At 43.5% G+C, this 19,404-nt stretch overlaps 1 protein-coding gene across 17 annotated transcripts in view; it reads left to right on the top strand.

Moving 5' to 3' along the window:
* ENPP2 (ectonucleotide pyrophosphatase/phosphodiesterase 2) overlaps positions 1-16,714 on the top strand; it is a 132,810-nt gene extending 116,096 nt beyond the window's left edge. For all 17 annotated transcript variants that reach the window (XM_086335724.1, XM_086335727.1, XM_086335731.1 and 14 more), the window contains 6 exons: positions 814-950; positions 2,069-2,204; positions 2,856-2,933; positions 6,416-6,548; positions 8,317-8,473; positions 16,114-16,714. In XM_086335724.1, coding sequence (XP_086191850.1) covers positions 814-950; positions 2,069-2,204; positions 2,856-2,933; positions 6,416-6,548; positions 8,317-8,473; positions 16,114-16,284 — 812 coding nt within the window. In that variant the 3' untranslated portion in view covers positions 16,285-16,714. The remainder of the gene's footprint in view (positions 1-813; positions 951-2,068; positions 2,205-2,855; positions 2,934-6,415; positions 6,549-8,316; positions 8,474-16,113) is intronic.
* Positions 16,715-19,404: the final 2,690 nt, after the last annotated feature.

A 19,404-nucleotide genomic window follows, 5' to 3' on the forward strand; every position in this document is an offset into this window, starting at 1 on the left:
TTATCTGTAGGACCCCAATTTCTAAGGGTCCATGGCAATTCTGACTTTGGCCTCTCTAAAATGGGCAGATCAAGCTTGAGGCAGTTATTGTGGGTGTGGCATGAAGGTTTGCCTGCTCATGTCCCCTGTCTTCTTCTCAGAAGATGAAGGTTTCAAACCTTTATTTTTCGTAAGAGGAATCTACCTTCTGGGGTCTTAAATGAGTTCTTTGCTAACTGACAACCTTCCTTTTGTATTCAAAGGACCCTCTTGAATGCCACTTATTTTATCTATACATGTTCCTTTAAGTTCTTACCTAAAGGGTTTTCCTATGTGTCACAAAGCTACTTACTTTAAACGCTCATTACTGCTCACTTTTTATGCTGAAATAATGCATATTTGAGTTGCAGTTTACAAATAATGATCAAAGAGTGCCTTTCTCTTAATTAAATCGTTGGTTAATTTGATAAGCCTTTCAGGGTCAAAGGAATTAATTCTATAAAAATACAACTGTCTTGACTTCCCATTCAGCTGAATCACTTCACAATTTTCTTTCCCATGTGGATTAAAATTCTTTACAACTGGAAAATAATTATTAAAATAAATATGGCATTTGAATTACAGTTTTGGTGACTGGAAGCCTTGACCCATGCGTAGGTGATCAAATAAACCACCAAAGTGATAGGAACACTAACCTGATTAAATTAAGGAGAAGGAACTACATTATTAATAGTAAGCAAGCAAATGTTGGACAACTTGACTCTCTTCATTTGAGTCTTTAACATTTGATGTACATTTTAATCTGTATTTAAGACATTATTTTTTCTCTCCTAGAGAGACATCTCCTCTACGGACGGCCTGCCGTGCTCTATCGGACTAGATATGATATCTTATATCACACTGACTTTGAAAGCGGTTATAGTGAAATATTTCTAATGCCACTCTGGACATCATACACTGTTTCCAAACAGGTCATTGAGAACATTGGGTTTCATGTTCTTCATGTCATTACGCTCCGTGCCTTAATAGAATGATTGCTGGCGGAACAGAATTTTGTTTTAGAAAAGACTTTAATTTTTCCTGATGAAAGAAATCCTACATTGGGTCTATTGTAAAATATTTTGAATTAGGCTTTCTGCCATGTTCTAACTTCACGGTAATATGTAAAATGGCATAGCATACTAATTCTGTTAGTTTCTTTGACTGTGCTTGTCATGCCCCAGTAGTTTCAGAAGCTATCAAGATTTGGCTGTGAGTTTTAATAGACTTATTATTTAGAGCAGTTTTAGGTTCACAGCAAAACTGAATGGAAAGGACAGAGATTTCCCATATACCCACAGCTCCACACATCACAGCCTGACCCACTAACATCTTGTTTTTGTTTTTTTTTTAATGAAGGTTTGTTTTATGTTGGGGTTTCAGTTTTGGTAAAGATGAGATAGTTCAGTTGATATCAGAAATTAGAAAAATTTATTACAGTTGAGATATGTTTCTAATTTCTGAATACAAAGGACTACTTCAACTGCCCCAAACATAGCTTCTTGTTATTTGTACTCGGGCACATACAATACATAAACAGTTATTTTTTTTAAATAGGAGATATGTCTATATTATTCCTGAGAATATTATTTTTTAAGCTGTCTTCTGTGGAATCTCATTAATTATGTCAACAGTGAGATTTCTGCCTTCTGTATTATTGTTTTACCTAAGACTGATAAGAGAGTTCTGCTAGTAGAAAAAGAGAGCTTGAAAATTACTAGCTTAATGCATTTGAAAGTGAGATCTTTTTTTTTTTTTAAGAGTATATTTTTCTTTTTTTGGCCAAGTGGCACGTGGGATCTTAGTTCCCTGACCAGGTATTGAACCTCACCCTCTGAGTTAGAAGTATGGAGTCTTAGCCACTGGACTGCCAAGGAAGTCCTCTCTTTTCTGTTTATTTAAAGAGGGACTATCAGAGTATAAGCTATAGTAACAGCTAATGGGGTTCTGGCTTTGGCTGTTTGGAACCAAGCAGTCTGGTTCAGTGCCCCTGTTGGTCTGGTACTATCTCCCCCACGGCTTTGCTGACGACCTGTGACTCACCGTTCAGGCTGACGTCTCTGACATCCCTGCACACCTGACCAACTGTGTCCGGCCCGACGTCCGCGTTTCTCCGAGTTTCAGTCAGAGCTGTTTGGCCTACAAAAATGATAAACAGATGTCCTATGGATTCCTCTTTCCTCCCTGTAAGTTACAGAAGACCAGGATCTAACCATTCTAGAGGGGTGTTATTTTGTGGAGTCTGGCGTGTGCAACTTGGTATTTAGGATTTCGGTGGTTTTTAGAGGGGTGCTCAAGAGGTTGAGGAGATGAATTTCTCTGGGAGCCTTCCAAAAGCAGCCAGAAAAAGAGACCAGCTTTCACAAATCCTATTCCCGGGGAGTTCTAAAGTGCAAGGGAACATTCAGTGTGTCTCCTGACATCATTAAATGAGAATCTAAAAGTGAAATAGGAAATTAATAAGACATTAATCTTTTAAATAATACTATAGATGTGATCTCTTAATACATGAAGCCCTTTAATTATCTCTCATTACCTTGATGACATTTTTTAAAGTCCAAATTACACCGGTAAAGTCAAGGAACTCTTTTACATAATACTTAGTAGACCCAAGATTAGGTTGGAAGCAAAAGAACATGAAAATTTTATTTAAGAACGAGTGAGTGAAGAAGAGAGGTGGAGTGGGAAGAGAAGTAGGCGATGGCACATAAGAGGGGTAAGTGGAAATGAAAGAGCAGGTCCAGTCATCGCATGTTATTTGGGTCATTTTACAAGATTACTTTTTTTTATTGATGTCGATTTTAGTGTGTAATAGTATTTGTTTTCCTAATGTTTAGATCTGAGCTCGTCCCCAGAAGCTAAATATGATGCATTCCTTGTAACCAATATGGTTCCAATGTATCCTGCTTTTAAACGTAAGTCCAATATTTACCTAGTAGATTATTATTTGTGGGAAGAAATGTTTCTAAATTTACCACTTACCTTTCCTACCTCTATATTCATTTTAATAACTTTCATGTGTTTAGCCTTTATTATTTTCAGCAGCCTTTAATGTAAATTCTCTACTGCTAATCCAAATTATGAATCTGTGAGGGAGCTTGATGGATTATTATTTAGCCCTTGTTTATAGTTAAGAAATTAAAGTCACAAGAAGTGACTCGGGTCATGAATGGTAGAAGCTAAGCTAAACCAAGTTTGTGCTTCTAGTCTGTTGTTCTCCGTATTTCAATGCTCACGCTATAGGTGGTTTAGAGAGTCTTCTCTGTATTTTGGATGCTATCTAACATTTAATAGCATCTGTATTTATTTATTAAATGTTATAGTAAAAGCCATTAACAATCCTTCCTTTAGGGGAATGGTGATGATGTAGTCTGAATATTGATCCTGAAACCTAGCAAGACTTAATGAGTCTTCTGAATCATCAGAGTATAAATTCAGCTGGTTTTCAGGCTGTGTAAATTATATACACTCATAATTTCTTTCTATACAATATAAATATTTGTGAGTGATAGTGATGAAATGAATGGCATAAGCATGGTAAGCTCTGGCTCCCAAACTGAGTTCTGGTCCCTGGAGTGTGACCACTGCCTGTGTGATCATAGAAATGCCATTTCGCCTCTCATTTGTAAAATGATAAGATTTGACTGCATGACTTCTATGGCTTATATGGATTTGTAACTTAATTGTCCAATGAACAAAATAATCCATTTTCTATTTCTGATAACAAAGAATTTATTCACTTGCCCATACATCTATCCATTCATCTATCTTCCTTCCATCCATCCATCCGTCCATTCATTTTCCAACCATCCATTTATCCATCCAACCATCCATTTATCCATCTTCCTTCCATCTACCATGCATGCATGCATCCATCCATCCATGTCTTCAAAGACAGAGAAGGCATTGTGGAGTAGACTTGACCTCCCTTTATTTCATTTACAGCAAGCAGACCTGGATACTTCTAGGAAGGGTGGGAAAGGGAAACATTTCTACATAATTTTACTTAGTAAAGGAGCATTGGGCTGTGTTACATGACTCTGAGGACTAAAATACAATTTCAGAACAGAAACATGAGATGGTGCAGTGTCATCTACGGGGCCAAGCCTCCTCAACTTGCCATCAGTGAAATGGCCAGCATGGTTTAGAGAAAAAAATGTTTATTTGATGTCCTCAGTTAGTAAATAAGGGCTTATTCAAAGGTAGAATCTGTTGCATATGAGTGAAAATTTAAAGTATGCTTTTAAAAGGAGGTTTCCTGGTTTGTTCTCAGGCCCAGTGGAGAAATGTTTCATAAACTCACGTAAATCCATTTGTCATAATATTACATGGAATGCAGCTGCATTGAGTTTCCACAAATCTGGGTTTCCTGGATTTCTTTCTTCTTTGCTGATGCCTTTTTGACCAAGCAGCAATAAAGGAAACACACACACGGTCCCACCCTGAGGCTGGTGTGGCCAGAGGCCCTTCACAGAGGGCCCGCTGTTCTTCAGTGGGGATGGCTTTTCACAGGCCACATTTCTGCGGGTTTGGCCTTTTGACTGTTCCCATTGTTATTTCTTTCCCTCTATGCCTCTCCAATTTTTATGCTTAAGTTAACATTTGAACTTCTCCCCCACTGTCCTCCCTTCTTTATTGCAAATAATTATCCGTGGTGTTTTGGCTCTGGTGGCTGCTCTGTCCTTCTCATTTAGAATAGAGGATCATCAGCAGTTGAAACCCCATGGGAAAAATGCCCAAGTATTTTTTAATTAGAGGAGGTAAGAAATGATAACAGCCTGGACCTCATAACCCCCATGTATCAGGTTGGCCAACAAGTTCGAGTTTTTCAATCACATCGTACAGAAAAACCTGAATGAGTCCTTTGACCACCCAATAGCGTCGAGTGCAGTAAGTCACATCTAACATTTTGGAGCCAGCTTCTCTGGTTTGCGTTGCCTGTCCTCTCTTGCCTTTTCTCTTCTCCCTTCCACCCCTGTCCTTCCCCGGCGATCGACTGTAGTGGAATTGGAGCTAGCCTGGACAGGAAAGTCTTCTCTAGAGGATGACCATGAAACTGAGAAATGCAGAGTGGAGGAGACACCCGGGAATCACAGACCAAGGGCGAGTTTTCCAGATAGAGGGAGGAGCATGTGCGGCGCCTTACTCTGAAGCACGTTCAGCAAGCAGGGGCAGAAGCCTGTAGCTGGGGGGAAGAATGGGAAGGAGAGCCACAGAGGGAGGCAGGGGCCATGGTGGAGAGCTGGGGGTTTATTCTAATTACGGGAGAAATCATCTGGAGTGTGAGAAAAGGGTGCTGGGGAGTGTGAGTCACTCTCCGATTCATGGTGTAAGAGGATCCGTCTGGCTGCTCCAGAGAATGGCCTCATACAGCCCGCGGGCCCCAGGGGACCAGTTTTGTGGAAGACAGTTTTTCTGTGATGGGAAGGGGATGGTTTGGGGGGATGATTCAAGTGCATTTCATGTACTGGGTGCTTTATTTCTGGTATGACATCAACTCCACATCAGATCATCAGGCATTAGATCTGGAGGTTGGGGACCGCTGAGCTACACGGAAAGAAGAGTTTCTCCCAGGGGGCCCAGGAAGTAGTCTTTTGTGGTAGCTCATGGCAGAGAAGATGGTGGCTTAGATCAGTGTGGACGCAGTGAGAATGGTGAGAAGTGGTCAGCTTTAGAAGACTGGGCTGTGTTTTGGAGGTCTCACTGACAGGAGTTTGCCACATGTGTATGAACAGAGCAGACAAGTCCAGGGTGAGTCCTAGGATTTTGACCCGAACATCTGAGAGCGAGTGCCACTGACTGTGATGGAGAAGCCAAGAGATGGAACAGGAGTGAAAAGGAGAATTAAGAACTCTGTTTGAATAATTTTTTGTTAGATATGATTATGAAGTCTTCAAATGCACAGTGAGATGGGTGGTTGGACATGTCTGGAGCTGCATGGAAAGGTTAGGGCTAGAGACATAAACTTGGGAATTACTCTACCTATGACATCGTGAAAGAAAAAAAAGCAGATTAAGGCCTTTTTTCAACTTTTCACAAACACTGTACTTCCTCTGTTGCACAGCTATTCTGTCTTCCTGGAATGTTCTGTCTCTATCCCTTTGCTCAAAAAAACCCCCTATCCTTCAGACCTCAGCCCAATAACCATCTCCTCTGCAAAGCCTTCCCTGACTGTTCACCTAGGTTAAACTCCTCTACCAATGAATGTCTCCATGTCTTTTCTGGTTCATAAATGATACACACACAGCTAGTGCTTTACGATGGATTGTTCTCAAGAATCACAACAGCTCTATTGTCTCTTAACTTGTGATATGTGTCTTATTTAACACATCCTAGAGAGAATTTGACCAAAGCAAGGAGTTTTGTTCACAAAGAACTGATTTTTGTCTTTGCACAGGCATCTGGAATTATTTCCAAAGGGTTCTGGTGAAGAAATATGCTTCAGAAAGAAATGGAGTTAATGTGATAAGTGGACCAATCTTTGACTATGACTACGATGGCTTACACGACACACAAGACAAAATCAAACAGTAAGCTTTTAAATTCCAAGATCTCACTCAAGAATATTTTTCAAATATTCATGTACTGGAGAAGAGCTGATGCCTGTTAAACCTGTTATTCTTTGAATCTCCTTGTGAGTTCGTCAGTTGTTTTGGGCCTTTTATGAAACATGGCATTGGGGGTTGAAAGCAACAGGAGTTTGTAGTAAATAAATGCACTTTTCAGCTCCATCAAAGAATACGTATCAAAAGATTAAATTTTTTCATTTATTCTTTAATAACTCTTGTGGAAATAATTTTCCCTTGTTTCCCTTATTTGGGGGGAGGGGACTTTTAAAATTCCTTAGGTTTTCTGAGTCAGTACATCTTAATACGAAATTGCATATAAACTTTGATCAAATCTCATTTCTGTCCCTCTCTCTGGTGCTATTATGGATATAAAAGAATTAGGCATACTCTATTCATGAGGAACTCACAGTCTGGTGTAGAAGACAAGAAGTTATAAATACAACAAATTCATAATAGATCATCACTTAATTTTATATATGCATGAAATAGAGTAACACAAAATATGCTGCTCAGTCACTTCAGTCGTGTCCGACTCTGTGCGACCCCATAGATGGCAGCCCACCAGGCTCCCCCGTCCCTGGGATTCTCCAGGCAAGAACACTGGAGTGGGTTGCCATTTCCTTCTCCAGTGCATGAAAGTGAAAAGTGAAAGTGAAGTCACTCAGTCGTGTCCGACCCTCAGCGACCCCATGGACTGCAGCCCTCCAGGCTCCTCCGTCCATGGGATTTTCCAGGCAAGAGTACTGGAGTGGGGTGCCATTGCCTTCTCCAACACAAAATATGAGAGGGTTTAATTGTGACTGGAAAGGCAGTAAGAGCTATTTTATTACTTATCTATATGAAAAAAATTAACATTTTTGTCTAATTAACTATAAACCACAATTAAACACAAAATATGAGGGTTTAATTGTGATTTATAGTTAATTAGACAAAAATGTTAATTTTTTTCATATAGATAAGTAATGAAATAGCTCTTACTGCCTTTCCAGTCATCCTAAGAGAAATTTTATCTTACTCATACATTTATTGATGGTTATTGTTATAGTTTTAAGCTCAAATTATATTATCAGCTTAATTGTAATTTCAGTATTTTGAAAATGATTAAAATGAAGATAAGAGAAAACTAAGTAAGGAATTATCACTTCCTATGCTGTGCTCTACTGGCAAAGATTATTTACGCTTAGCACTCAGTCCTTAGAATTTTCTTTAGTAAATGAGTTCTCTGTACCAAGTTCAGGCCCTCACTGTGGCTTGAAAGGGCTATTCTTCTCCGAGCTCCTGTGTTTTCTGCCTCTGGCCCATTTGATACAAACCTGTGAGAGTTATTCTCCTGAAACGTGGACCTCGCAACGGTGCTTCCAAGCACGGAAGCTTTCAGTGGAACGCCACAGCGCTCGCGCTCAGAAGCCCCGCCCCCCGCCGCGGCGCTTACCGGCTCTTGCTGCCTCCATTGCTACTCCGTTGACCTGTCATTGTGTCCAGCCTCTGAGTCTGGGTTCAGGCGGTTTTCCTTTGTCTCGAGTATCTTTTCTGCTCTGCCAGGTTGAGAGAAAGGAGATACTGGGCATTGAAAACATTATATTCAAAGACAGAGAAGTGGGTAACGCTCTAAGTGAGAAAGCGACTCCCTTGAGAGGGATGTCCTTACAGTCGCTGGGGCAGCGTTCACTGACCACCCTTCACAAAGCGCTCTCCGTCAGCCCTAACTCGTCTTGCTTCCCCGTGCCAGGTACGTGGAGGGCAGCTCCGTCCCCGTGCCCACCCACTACTACAGCATCCTCACCAGCTGCCTGGACTTCACGCAGCCTGCCGACCGCTGCGACGGGCCGCTCTCCGTGTCCGCCTTCGTGCTGCCCCACAGGCCCGACAACGACGAGAGCTGCAACGTGAGTGCAGACATGGCGGCCCTCGAGGCTGCCGCTTCCGCTTCCGCCCGCGCTCCTTTATCTCACGCGTATTTCCTGCCCCATTTTCATTGCTTTAAAAGTCTCTGTATTGTTATTGGTTTTTTTAATTTACTTGTTTAATTTTATTTATTTTTTTAGGTTTTGTTCAGCAAGTACATAGGTACTTATTATTTATTACCATTATTATTATCCAAACTAGAACATTTCTGGAAGTGAAGGGAGGATGCTATGAAATAACAACTGCAGACAGCAGGGATGAGCCAAGCTTAAATGAGGGGCGCAGTTTCACCCTGTGTGTGAGGCAGAAGGGGAACTTGTTTAATTGTAGCTGGAGGATCATTGCTTCACAATGGTGTGACGGTTCTTCCGTGCGTCCGTGTGAGCCGGCCCTAAGCACACGGGTGTCCCCTCCCACCTCACCCCTCCCGGTGGTCACGGAGCCCCGGCTTCGGGTGCCCTGCGTCCCACATCACACTCCCTCTGGCGATCTGTTTTACGTTTGGTAATGTGTATGTTTCAGTGCTATTCTCTCAAATCATCCCACCTTCTTCTGTTATTATTTTGTAATTGGAATATACGTGCTTTACAATGTTGTGTTCGTTTCCACTATACAATGAAGTGAATCAGCTATATGTATACGTATTAAATAAAACGAGACAAATGACTGTGCGTCAAGTTTATAACATAACTGCGCAGAGAAAAGAATTCAAATAAACTACATGTATTCTGACTGTAGGGCTTCCGACGTGGTGCTAGTGGTAAAGAACCCGCCTGCCAATGCAGGAGACATAAGAGATGCACGTTTGATCCCTGGGTCAGGAAGATCCCCTGGAGAAGGGTATGGCAGCCCACTCCAGTATTCCTGCCTGGAGAATCCCATGGACGCAGGAGCCTGGAGGGCTAGAGTGCATAGGGTTGCAAAGAGTCAGACACAGCTGAAGCGACTGAGCACACGTGCACTCTGACCATACTCCCTTAATGGGATACAGTTCAAGAACAAATAAAGCAAGCAAAGAAAATTTGAACTTTACACAGTAGATTTGGTGTTGCTAGTGATGTTGATATTTTAATTTTGAAAATTAAAAAAATGTACTGTTATAAAAAAGCAGTGTCCTTTGGGATTTGCTGACAGAATTCATCTTTGTGTCTTAAATTATATCCCCACCCTTGAACTAGAACACACTTATTATAAAACATTTGGACTATACAAATGGGGATACAAGTTGAGTCTTTGGAAAGGACCCAACAAAACTGCCAAACACTTGGGAACTCTGTGTCCTAATGGCATTTTATTTTTCAATGTAAGGGTATTGTGCATTTAATTAAGTTCTATTTCAGTGTTTGCTCTTGACAAATGATAAAAATGCTCAAATGTCTTCAGTTTTGCAAAAGACAAATATATTTTGAAAACAGTGAAAAGCAGCACAACTTTGGTAGTTACTGAAATGAGGGAAGAGCAGCCAGGAGCTCATTATATCATTCACTCTACTTTTGTGGATGTTTGAAAATTTCATTAATAAAAACTTCTTAATTTTTTTTTGTGTTGGAGTACAGCCAATCACTCTGGAGAAGGAAATGGCAACCCACTCCAGTATTCTTGCCTGGAGAATCCCATGGACAGGAGATCCTGGTAGGTTATAGTGCACGGGGTTGCAGAGAGACCCAACTTAGTGACTAAAACGACAACAATAGCTAATTAACAAATGTGGAAGTTTCAGATGACGGCAAAGGGATTCATTTTGGGGTATATATATATTTCCCCCCAAATTCCCCTACCATCTAGGCTGCCACGTAACACTGAGCAGAGTTCCCTGTGCTACACAGTAGGAATTTGTTGGTTATCCATTTTTAAATATAGACACAAACACACAGGAATATATGCTCTACACATCAGACTTTGATTTACTACTAGTTGTAAGGGCAGGTGTAACAGGTCACCCCATTCTTAAATAGCACAGATGACTCGATTCACTTATTCCAACATGAAAGCTGGACGGCAGGATGAAAAAGGCCCAGGAAGGCAGACAGGAGCCATGCTGTGTGCGCCTGGCTCTGGTCTAATGCTGCACTTGGGGGCAAATCGCGTGACCACTCCAGGTCTCTTTAAAGTGATGGAAACCTTGTGCTTCAAGGTTGATTTTAGAGCAGTCTCTATGCTTTTGTTTATGGAAGGATCAGAGCTAAAATCTCCAGAAGAAAATTTTAGTCAACAGGCAGTGCTTCAATTCCTTAATTATTTATGTAAGGTACCCTGGGAGAAACCATGCTGTATTTAACATAGTCACCCCTCCAGGCAGCCTTCCAGGGGAGAGCAAATGAAACAAGCACAGAAACTGCTTCACTAAAAGGCAAAGAGCCTTAAGAATAGCTTCAAGACAGATTTTCAGCTTCGTGGACAAGGCAGTTTTGAGGCTAGGGCTTCAAGTATAGGTGAAGATTGAGGCTATGACCATCCTAAACAAAAAAAAATGGATGCAGGAAAAACTAGAAATTTGAAATATGGCTTAAAAAAAAGCTAAGTTTGCCCAGATTATTGGAAATGAAGATCATAGTGGGAGATAAGGTTTTAAATGTTTGCATAGAATCAAATTTGAAATAAAAGTCGTCAGGCCTTCCCTGCTGGTCTAATGGTTAAAACTCTGTGTTTCCAAAGCAGGGGGCCTGGTTTCCATCCCTGGTTGGGAAACTAAGATCCCACATTTCATGTGGCCAAAAATAATAATTAAAATAAAATAAAAATAGTCATAGCAGCCATAGTAGTAGTCGTTACCGTTGATTGAGTCCATGTTGACCATCCAGTACTGTGCAGTCTTGTCTCCTGTGTTATCTCTCATCATCTTATTACCCTTTTAGGCGGGTGCGTATGGCCTCCTCCGCTTCCCCTTTTAGTAAGTCTTGAGAAACCTGTAGCTCATAAAGAAGTATGTAGCATGGTTATCTGGTTGCCTTCAACCTCGTGGGTAGAAGAGCAGAACTTTAGATTCAAGACTCTGTTTTCAAAAGCCCGTCCTCTTTCAAATCTGTCAGATTTCTATAGTGTAAGCTTGGAGCCTTAGCATTTTTTGCTTATTGCACTGACATTAGTGAAGTGAAAGATGGACTGTGTAGTCCATGGGATTCTCCAGGCCAGAACCCTGGAGTGGGTAGCCTTTCCCTTCTCCAGGGATCTTCCCAACCCAGGTCTCCTGCATTGCAGACTGATTCTTTACCAGCTGAGCCACAAAGATAACCACAAAAAATGTTTAGACATAAGAGCAATATTTTGGCCTCTGTTTTGGGAGATAAATTAGAATTGGAGGAAATGAAGCATGGTCCTCAAAGGGCTTTGGCGGGATTCCGAAGATTGAGGTAACAGAACTTGAACTGGGGTGTGGTCTTGGAAATTTCTAAAGGAAGGTGGAAGGCAGCAATATTGTATTGCAAGAATCAATAAGATCTTAGAAATAACTGGATGGGAGGTGGAGAAGCAAGGGAGTGTCAAGTGCAAGAGGAACTATCCTCAACTGATTGGCTTGACCTTCTCAATTCTGATTGTCTGCACCCCACAGGAGTAGCTAATGGTGTACCGGGGTGGGGGGGCGTGTAATACGTCTGGATCTGAACTTCAGTTTTACTGAAATATTGTTGTGGGGAGGTAACATTTTTTCAAAAAAGTAAACACATATTTTATGGGGTGAAATTCAAAATTGCCATACATGTTTAAGACTAGGCAGAGACTACAAAGACATTTTGAACTTAAGCCATGGAAGAGACACCTAAGTTCTTGAGGGAAAGGTTTTCACATTTTCCTGTCATTTGGGGAATTTGGTGATGGGGGAGCTTGAAAACATTATTCTGAACTCAGCTCAAAGGCAGTTTTTTATTCCTCCCCATGTTACGTCTGACGGCACCCACTGATGTCCCACATGTCTTCCTCCCTGCCCAGAGCTTAGAGGTGTTTCTTGTAGTGCTCATGGCCAGCATGCTTCTTACTGAAGAGCCCCCTGCCACATAGACAGCTGTCTGTGCTTTCTTTTATTTTGTTAAATTGAAGTAAAATTGCTTTACAACGCTGTTAGTTTCTGTTGTACAATGAAATTAACCAACCGTACATATTATAGCCCCTCCCTCTTGGACCATCCCTCCCATCCATCCAACCCTTCCAGGTCATCCCAGAGCACCGAGCTGTGCCCCCTGGGCTTTATAGCAGGTCCCCACTAGCTACCTACTTTACACATGGTAGCATATATATCGGAGAAGGCAATGGCACACCACTCTAGTACGCTTGCTTGGAAAATCCCATGGACCGAGGAGCCTGGTGGGCTGCAGTCAATGGGGTCACTAAGAGTCGGACACAACTGAGCGACTTCACTTTCACTTTTCACTTTCATGCATTGGAGAAGGAAATGGCAGCCCACTCCAGTGTTCTTGCCTGGAGAATCCCAGGGACGGGGGAGCCTGGTGGGCTGCTGTCTATGGGGTCGCACAGAGTCGGACACGACTGAAGCGACTTAGCAGCAGCAGCAGTGTATATATGTCAATCCCAACCTGCCACTTCGTCCCATCCTCCCCTTCGTGCCCCCGACTGGGTCCACATGTCCGTTCTCTACATCTGCATCTCTATTCTTGCCCTGGAAATAGGTTCATCTGTACCGTTTTTCTAGATTCCACGTATATGCATTAATAGACAATATTTGTTCTTCTCTTTCTGACTTCACTCTGTGTGACAGACTCTAGGTCCATCCACATCTCTACAGATAACCCAGTTTCATTCTTTTTTCTGACTGAGCTATGTCCCATTGTATATACAGACCACATCTTTTTTTTCCATTCCTCTGTTAATGGGCATTTAGGTTGTTCCCATGAGCTGGGTTTGGTCAACAGTGCTGCAGTGAGCACAGGGGTACGCGTATCATTTTGAATTACATCCTTACTTTAAGGTCCACCTTAAAAGTGCTGGGACTTGAATTCACGAGCTCGTTTGGGCGGAAGGCAGGTGAAGAATAAATGTCCATATCGAAAACAAAAAACAAACACGAAGCAAGTCCCTGGATTGTGCTTTCATTTGCATCAGTGTGTAAAGTTATTTATTTTTAAAGTTTTTCTTCTCCTCTCTTGGTTCACTTGAGCTTTTACTCGACTTTTATTAGTTTCACGTTTCATACTAGAGCCTCCTGCAGCAAACACTTCAGTGGGTTGCCGGCTAGCAAGGGGCAGAAGTCATTTTCTTCCTTGTATCGTAGCCCGGTATTTTGACTAATTGGAGGCTGGATTTTAGCCTGTGAGAACCAGAGGAGAATGCCTCTCAGATGAAATTGGCAAATCACTTCCCTAGGAAAGAAATAGCAAAAGACAGATTTTTCCCCAAATTCTTATAATCCCAGCTGGCCATTATTTAAATTAGGAAAAACCTTTTCACCCCTTGTCCACACGTTCAAAAGACTTCGTTTACAAAGGAAACATTAAACTTACTGACCATTGAAAAATCAAATGAATGAGTCAAATATGAAAATTCTCCCAAAATATCTCTTCGTGCTTACTCTGCTTACTCTGAGGGGGTCCCGATCCACTTGGAGACCTCCTACTTCGTTAATTACATGGTCACACTGAGGACTGGTCAGTACCGTTGTGGGCAGAGTTATATTTAGGCCTGTCCTTTCCTATGAATCGCAGAGATCTTGGTCAGCCTGGGTGAGGAGGGTGAGGCGTGGAGGGTTAAAATCCTTATTTCCCCCAGCCTCCAAAGCAATTTCTTCCTGTTTCTTCCTTTTGCCGGGGATGGCCAGGCATCAGTTTCCTGAACCAACACCCTCCTGGACGTATTTAGCACTGGCATGAGCTGCCAGAGCGCCCTGTCCAGGCCCATGTGGGTTGGAGCTTTCCGAGAAAACCCAGTGCAGGTTCTTGGGCTTTGGTGTAGCTCGCGGAGACTGCCTGCGGTGGAAGACTCGGGCGCAGGCGTGCCTGAGCTGCCTCAGTCCTGGGGCACGCAGCTACTCGGGCGCAGGCGTGCCTGAGCTGCCTCAGTCCTGGGGCACGCAGCTACTCGGGCGCAGGCGTGCCTGAGCTGCCTCAGTCCTGGGGCACGCAGCTACCCCTCCACTTGTAGAAAGGCTCTTGGCAGCCGTTGCAATTTGGGAATGAGATTATTTGCAAAGACCCTCCCGCCCCATCTCTTCTCTGAAGGTAGACATTTCCTCACATTCTCAAGGATCCCAGATCTCATTCTTTCTCTCAACTTCCCTCAAAAGTGAAAAATATTTTTTAAAAGTAAAGACTGCTTTGTGGGCATTATTTTTCTTTCTTTCTTCTTTCTTTGCTAATTAATCATTGATTTATTTGGCTGCACCAGGTCTTAGCTGTGGCATGTGGGATACGGTTCCCTGACCAGGGATCAAACCTGAGCCCCCTGCTCTGGGAGCGCAGAGTCTCAGCCACTGGAGCACCAGGGAGGTCCCAGCGTTACTTTTTTCATTTCTCCTTAGATGTGAAATCGGAGAAGGCAATGGCACCCCACTCCAGTACTCTTGCCTGGAAAATCCCATGGATGGAGGAGCCTGGTGGGCTTCAGTCCATGGGGTCGCTGAGGGTCAGACACGACTGAGCGACTTCACTTTCACTTTTCACTTTCATGCATTGGAGAAGGAAATGGCAACCCACTCCGGTGTTCTTGCCTGGAGAATCCCAGGGATGGGGGAGCCTGGCGGGCTGCCGTCTCTGGGGTTGCACAGAGTCGGACACGACTGAAGCGACTTAGCAGCAGCAGTAGATGTGAAATAAATTATTTAGTGTGAGACATTTAAATGTCTTTCATCTTGAGTTTGGGCCAATGAGGCGATTCTTCACAAGCAGTTAAGACAGAGATTTCCTTTCTTCCCATCCTGGGAACACCCGTGATGGTTTTTTTCACTCTCACCCCCTTCTTCCTTCCTGTCCTTCCTCCTGCCCCGGGAGCTGCAGTAAACGTTATTCTTTTTGTGTACCAATGAAGAAAAGGAGGCCAGGAGTTTAGAGAGCTTGAGCGAGGTCTCCCAGGCAGGAAGGGGAACTGCATTTCCAACCCCAGCCTCTTGGGCCCCAAAGTGCTAGGTGTATTCACTGGGCGGCGCAATTGATACGAGTTGAGTCAAATGCATTGCAATCTCAATCCGTTGCAGCCTAATAGGTGACGTTATCAATCTAGCATGTTCTTCAGAAGCTCCAGGGGTGCACACACGTCATGTGCGTTGCGCACAAGCTCTGCACTCCCCAGGGGAGGCTCCGGTCCTCCTGCGCTCTGCTCCTTACTGCAATTCGACCTCAGGGGAGAGAGACAAATGACTGATTTCTCCAGGGCTTTGCGCTCTCCCTATCTTGACTTCTGTTCTGAGGACCCATTGAGTCAAATGTCCTCTTGCACCACACCTCTCTTTTATTCAGTCCGGCTAACTGCCGTTGAAAATGTTTACAGCCGAGGGCCGGTATTTGTGGTGTGTTGTGGCAGGGATGTGGGAGCTGCGGGGAATCCAAGGAGGAAGAAAACACCTTGGCTTTGGGTGCAGGAGTTCACAGAGGTCGCGTGTGGACTCAGAACAAACGGAGCGTTTGGAGAAACGCCTTTGGAAAACTCTGACTCTGACTGTCTTTCCTTTCTGTGGCAGAGCTCAGAGGACGAGTCGAAATGGGTGGAGGAGCTTCTCAAGATGCACACAGCGCGGGTGCGGGACATCGAGCGTCTCACCAGCCTGGACTTCTTCCGCAAGACCAGCCGCAGCTACCCAGAAATTCTGACCCTAAAGACGTACCTGCAGACGTATGAGAGCGAGATCTAGCCTTCCGGCCCTCTCCGCTGCAGGCTTATCAACTGGTGTATATTTTTATATTGTTTTTGTATTTATTAATTTGAAACCAGGACATTAAAAAAAACGCTAGTATTTTAATCCTGTACCAAATCTGACATCTTACGCCTGAATGACTCCACTGTTTTCCTCTAATGCCTGATTTAGGTAGTCCTGTGTTTTGAGTAGAGCTTGTAATAATTACCGCAGCTTGCATTTTTAGTGGAAGCTTCTAAATGGTGCTGCATATTCCATATTTGCATTGAGGAAATCTCAATCTTCCAATGCACAGTTGCTACATTTAATCCCGTACTGTATTAAAATACTGATTTTGTAAAGTTGCATTCATTTATTGTTAATTATGACAGACATATTTAAACCTTATAGACCAATCTTAAATATAATAAATCACACATTCAGTTTTTTTTCCTGGTTTTATTTGGCCTTTGTTTCATATAAATTAGAGAGTTTGCTTCTAGTGTATTTCATGCATGAAAAGGATACATTTCTTGTACTGGGCCCTCTTCCTAGTTGGATATAGTTTACATAGACAAAGGGACGTCCTTAATAGTCCACCATGGTGGCTTGAATGAGGTAGAGGATGTATTGATACATATCTGTGGGATATCAGAAGGACAGAGGGAGAAGGGAACCAGAACTCCTGAATATCTTCTCACCTATCTACTTTAAAAAGTATTTTGAACGTTGGAAGAACAGGTTCTTTTGATCAAGTTGTTTCAAAGCTTTTATTGGACTTAAGTGAGAGTGTACTAAGCATATATTCTGTATAAGTATCAACCTAAGAACCAGGAAGGATATAAAGAGAAATAAGACACTGAGATGATATATAGGCATAAAAGTATATTTTAACTAATCAAGGTAGAGAATAATAAATGCTAAGTGAACAGTGTTAGGATAACACAATATGACAGAAGGGTTTGAATGATAGATGGGGTGATTTTTGATGGACCCAATTGTGGCCATAAATAATAATGAAGCACAAAGTGAGGAAGTCATTCAGAGACTTTCTGTCTTTCTGATTGTGTTATGGATAAAGATGCATCTCAGTACTGCCGTATTTTTAACAGTTAATAATATTCTCTAAAAAAATAAAAAAAGAATAGCACGTTAAAATTTTCCTTTAAAAATACATTTGCTTAAGGGGACTTCCCTAGCGGTCCACTGGCTAAGACTCCTGCTCCCAATGCAGAGGGCCTGCGTTCCATCCTGGTCAGGGCACTAGGTCCTATGTGCCCAAACTGAAAGATAAGATACCACCCGCCCCAACGAAGGTCGAAGGTCCTGCGTGCCACAGCCAAGACCAGGGGCAGCCAAAGAAATACTAAAACCACTTGTTTGCTTAAGAAGGAAGTCTTTGTGTTAAGAAGTACATAAGAGAAGCAGGACAGATGGTATACGGACAGTGTGGAGATGGGAAACATCATGACAGTGGTGTGAGAAAAGCTGATGCGTGGGAACACAGCCACAGGAGCACACGGGAAGAGCGCCCTGGTAACACTGATGGCGGCTGTATTCATCCAGCAGCCGCCATGTGCCACGCACATCTCTGGCCCTTCGTAAGCTCAGGGACGATTTTATGGAAAAGCCAAGAGGTGGAGGCGGGGAGGGGCAAGGCTGGAACTGGGCCTTGGAGTTTGGGGTAAATAGGGTGGGAGTGAAACCGTAGGTAATTATTACTCAAATCCATTTCACCTGCCTTCACAAGTCAAGGTCATCAAAACACTTGCATGTCCTCCAAGTGGCACGTGGCCTAAACAATAAGATGTTTGCCCAGGTTGTTTCCCTGGAACTTGGAGTCAGCTGTGTCTAATTCGCGCTGAGACTGCGCAACACTGCGGTTAAGACGATAGGACCCCCAACCCTCCAACTGGGCATGCGCGAACGCCCACGCTCAGCGACCTTCCGACGTCACAGAGCTGGAAGTTCCCCTTGCAGTTCGTGCTCTGCGCCTCCGGGTTTTGAACCTGCAGAGGCCTGTGGCTTAGTCACAGCTGCACAGAGGATGTCTGTGAACCGTCATCCATCACCCCTGCCAGGGATCCTCCTGCTCCCCAAGCCCCAGACCACCCTGCCTCTTCAGTTTCTTATCCCATAAACACCCCAAGCTCCTTGCCTTCTGGGAGATGGATCTGACATGTCTCTTCACTTGGTTGCCTTTCAAATAAATCATCTCTCTGCTGTATTACTGTGTCTCATCATTTTAACCTGCCGCCCATCAGACAGAACATATCTGGTTTGGCAACAGGAGTGTGGTAGAGATGAACTGGTGTATCACTTACTGTTCATTTAGCATCATGTCATGATTAATTGATCGTCTACGACATGCCAGGACCTATGCCTGCTGTTGAGGATGAAACTAAATATGCTCCTCACAGAATTTGCACGTTAGTGGGAGAACAAGAGCCATTCAAAAACCGCAGGACCTCGTTGTGATCCGTGCAGAGAATCAAACAGGTGCTGAGGGGCAAGGCGGTGGAAAGAGAAGCGGCTTCGATGACAATACAGCTAACACTTGAGGATGTGAAAAGCTGCCTCAAGAGCAGAGATAAGGAAGAGGCTGCCCAGCGACTGGGGAATTCTCGACCCGGAAGTACATGCCTCGGCCAGGTGCTCTTGCCTGAGAGGTCTCGCAACAGGAAAGGCTGATGAGGGATACGGTCCTGCCCCGAGAAGTCAGCCTGCAGACTTTGGGAGGGGCCCAAACAGGGCGAAGTCATCAGCCTTTCGGAGACCTTCTCATTGGAATCCATGAGATGGAGAAGGCACTGGCACCCCTCTCCAGTACTCTTGCCTGGAAAATCGTATGGACGGAGGAGCCTGGTGGGCTGCAGTCCATGGGGTCGCGAAGAGTTGGACACGACTGAGCGACTTCACTTTCACTTTTCACTTTCCCTTTTCACTTTCACGCACTGGAGAAGGAAATGGCAACCCACTCCAGTGTTCTTGCCTGGAGAATCCCAGGGACGGGGGAGCCTGGTGGGCTGCCGTCTGTGGGGTCGCACAGAGTCAGACACGACTGACGCGACTTATAAGCAGCAAACAGAAGTCATCAGCCTTCCAGCGTCCTTCTCACTGGAATCCATGAGAAGGATG

The sequence above is a fragment of the Bos grunniens genome, chromosome 14 (genome assembly GCF_055505025.1).
Source record: "Bos grunniens cultivar Pamir isolate PY7600 chromosome 14, Bosgru_T2T1.0, whole genome shotgun sequence".
NCBI classification, from domain to species: Eukaryota; Metazoa; Chordata; class Mammalia; order Artiodactyla; family Bovidae; genus Bos; species Bos grunniens.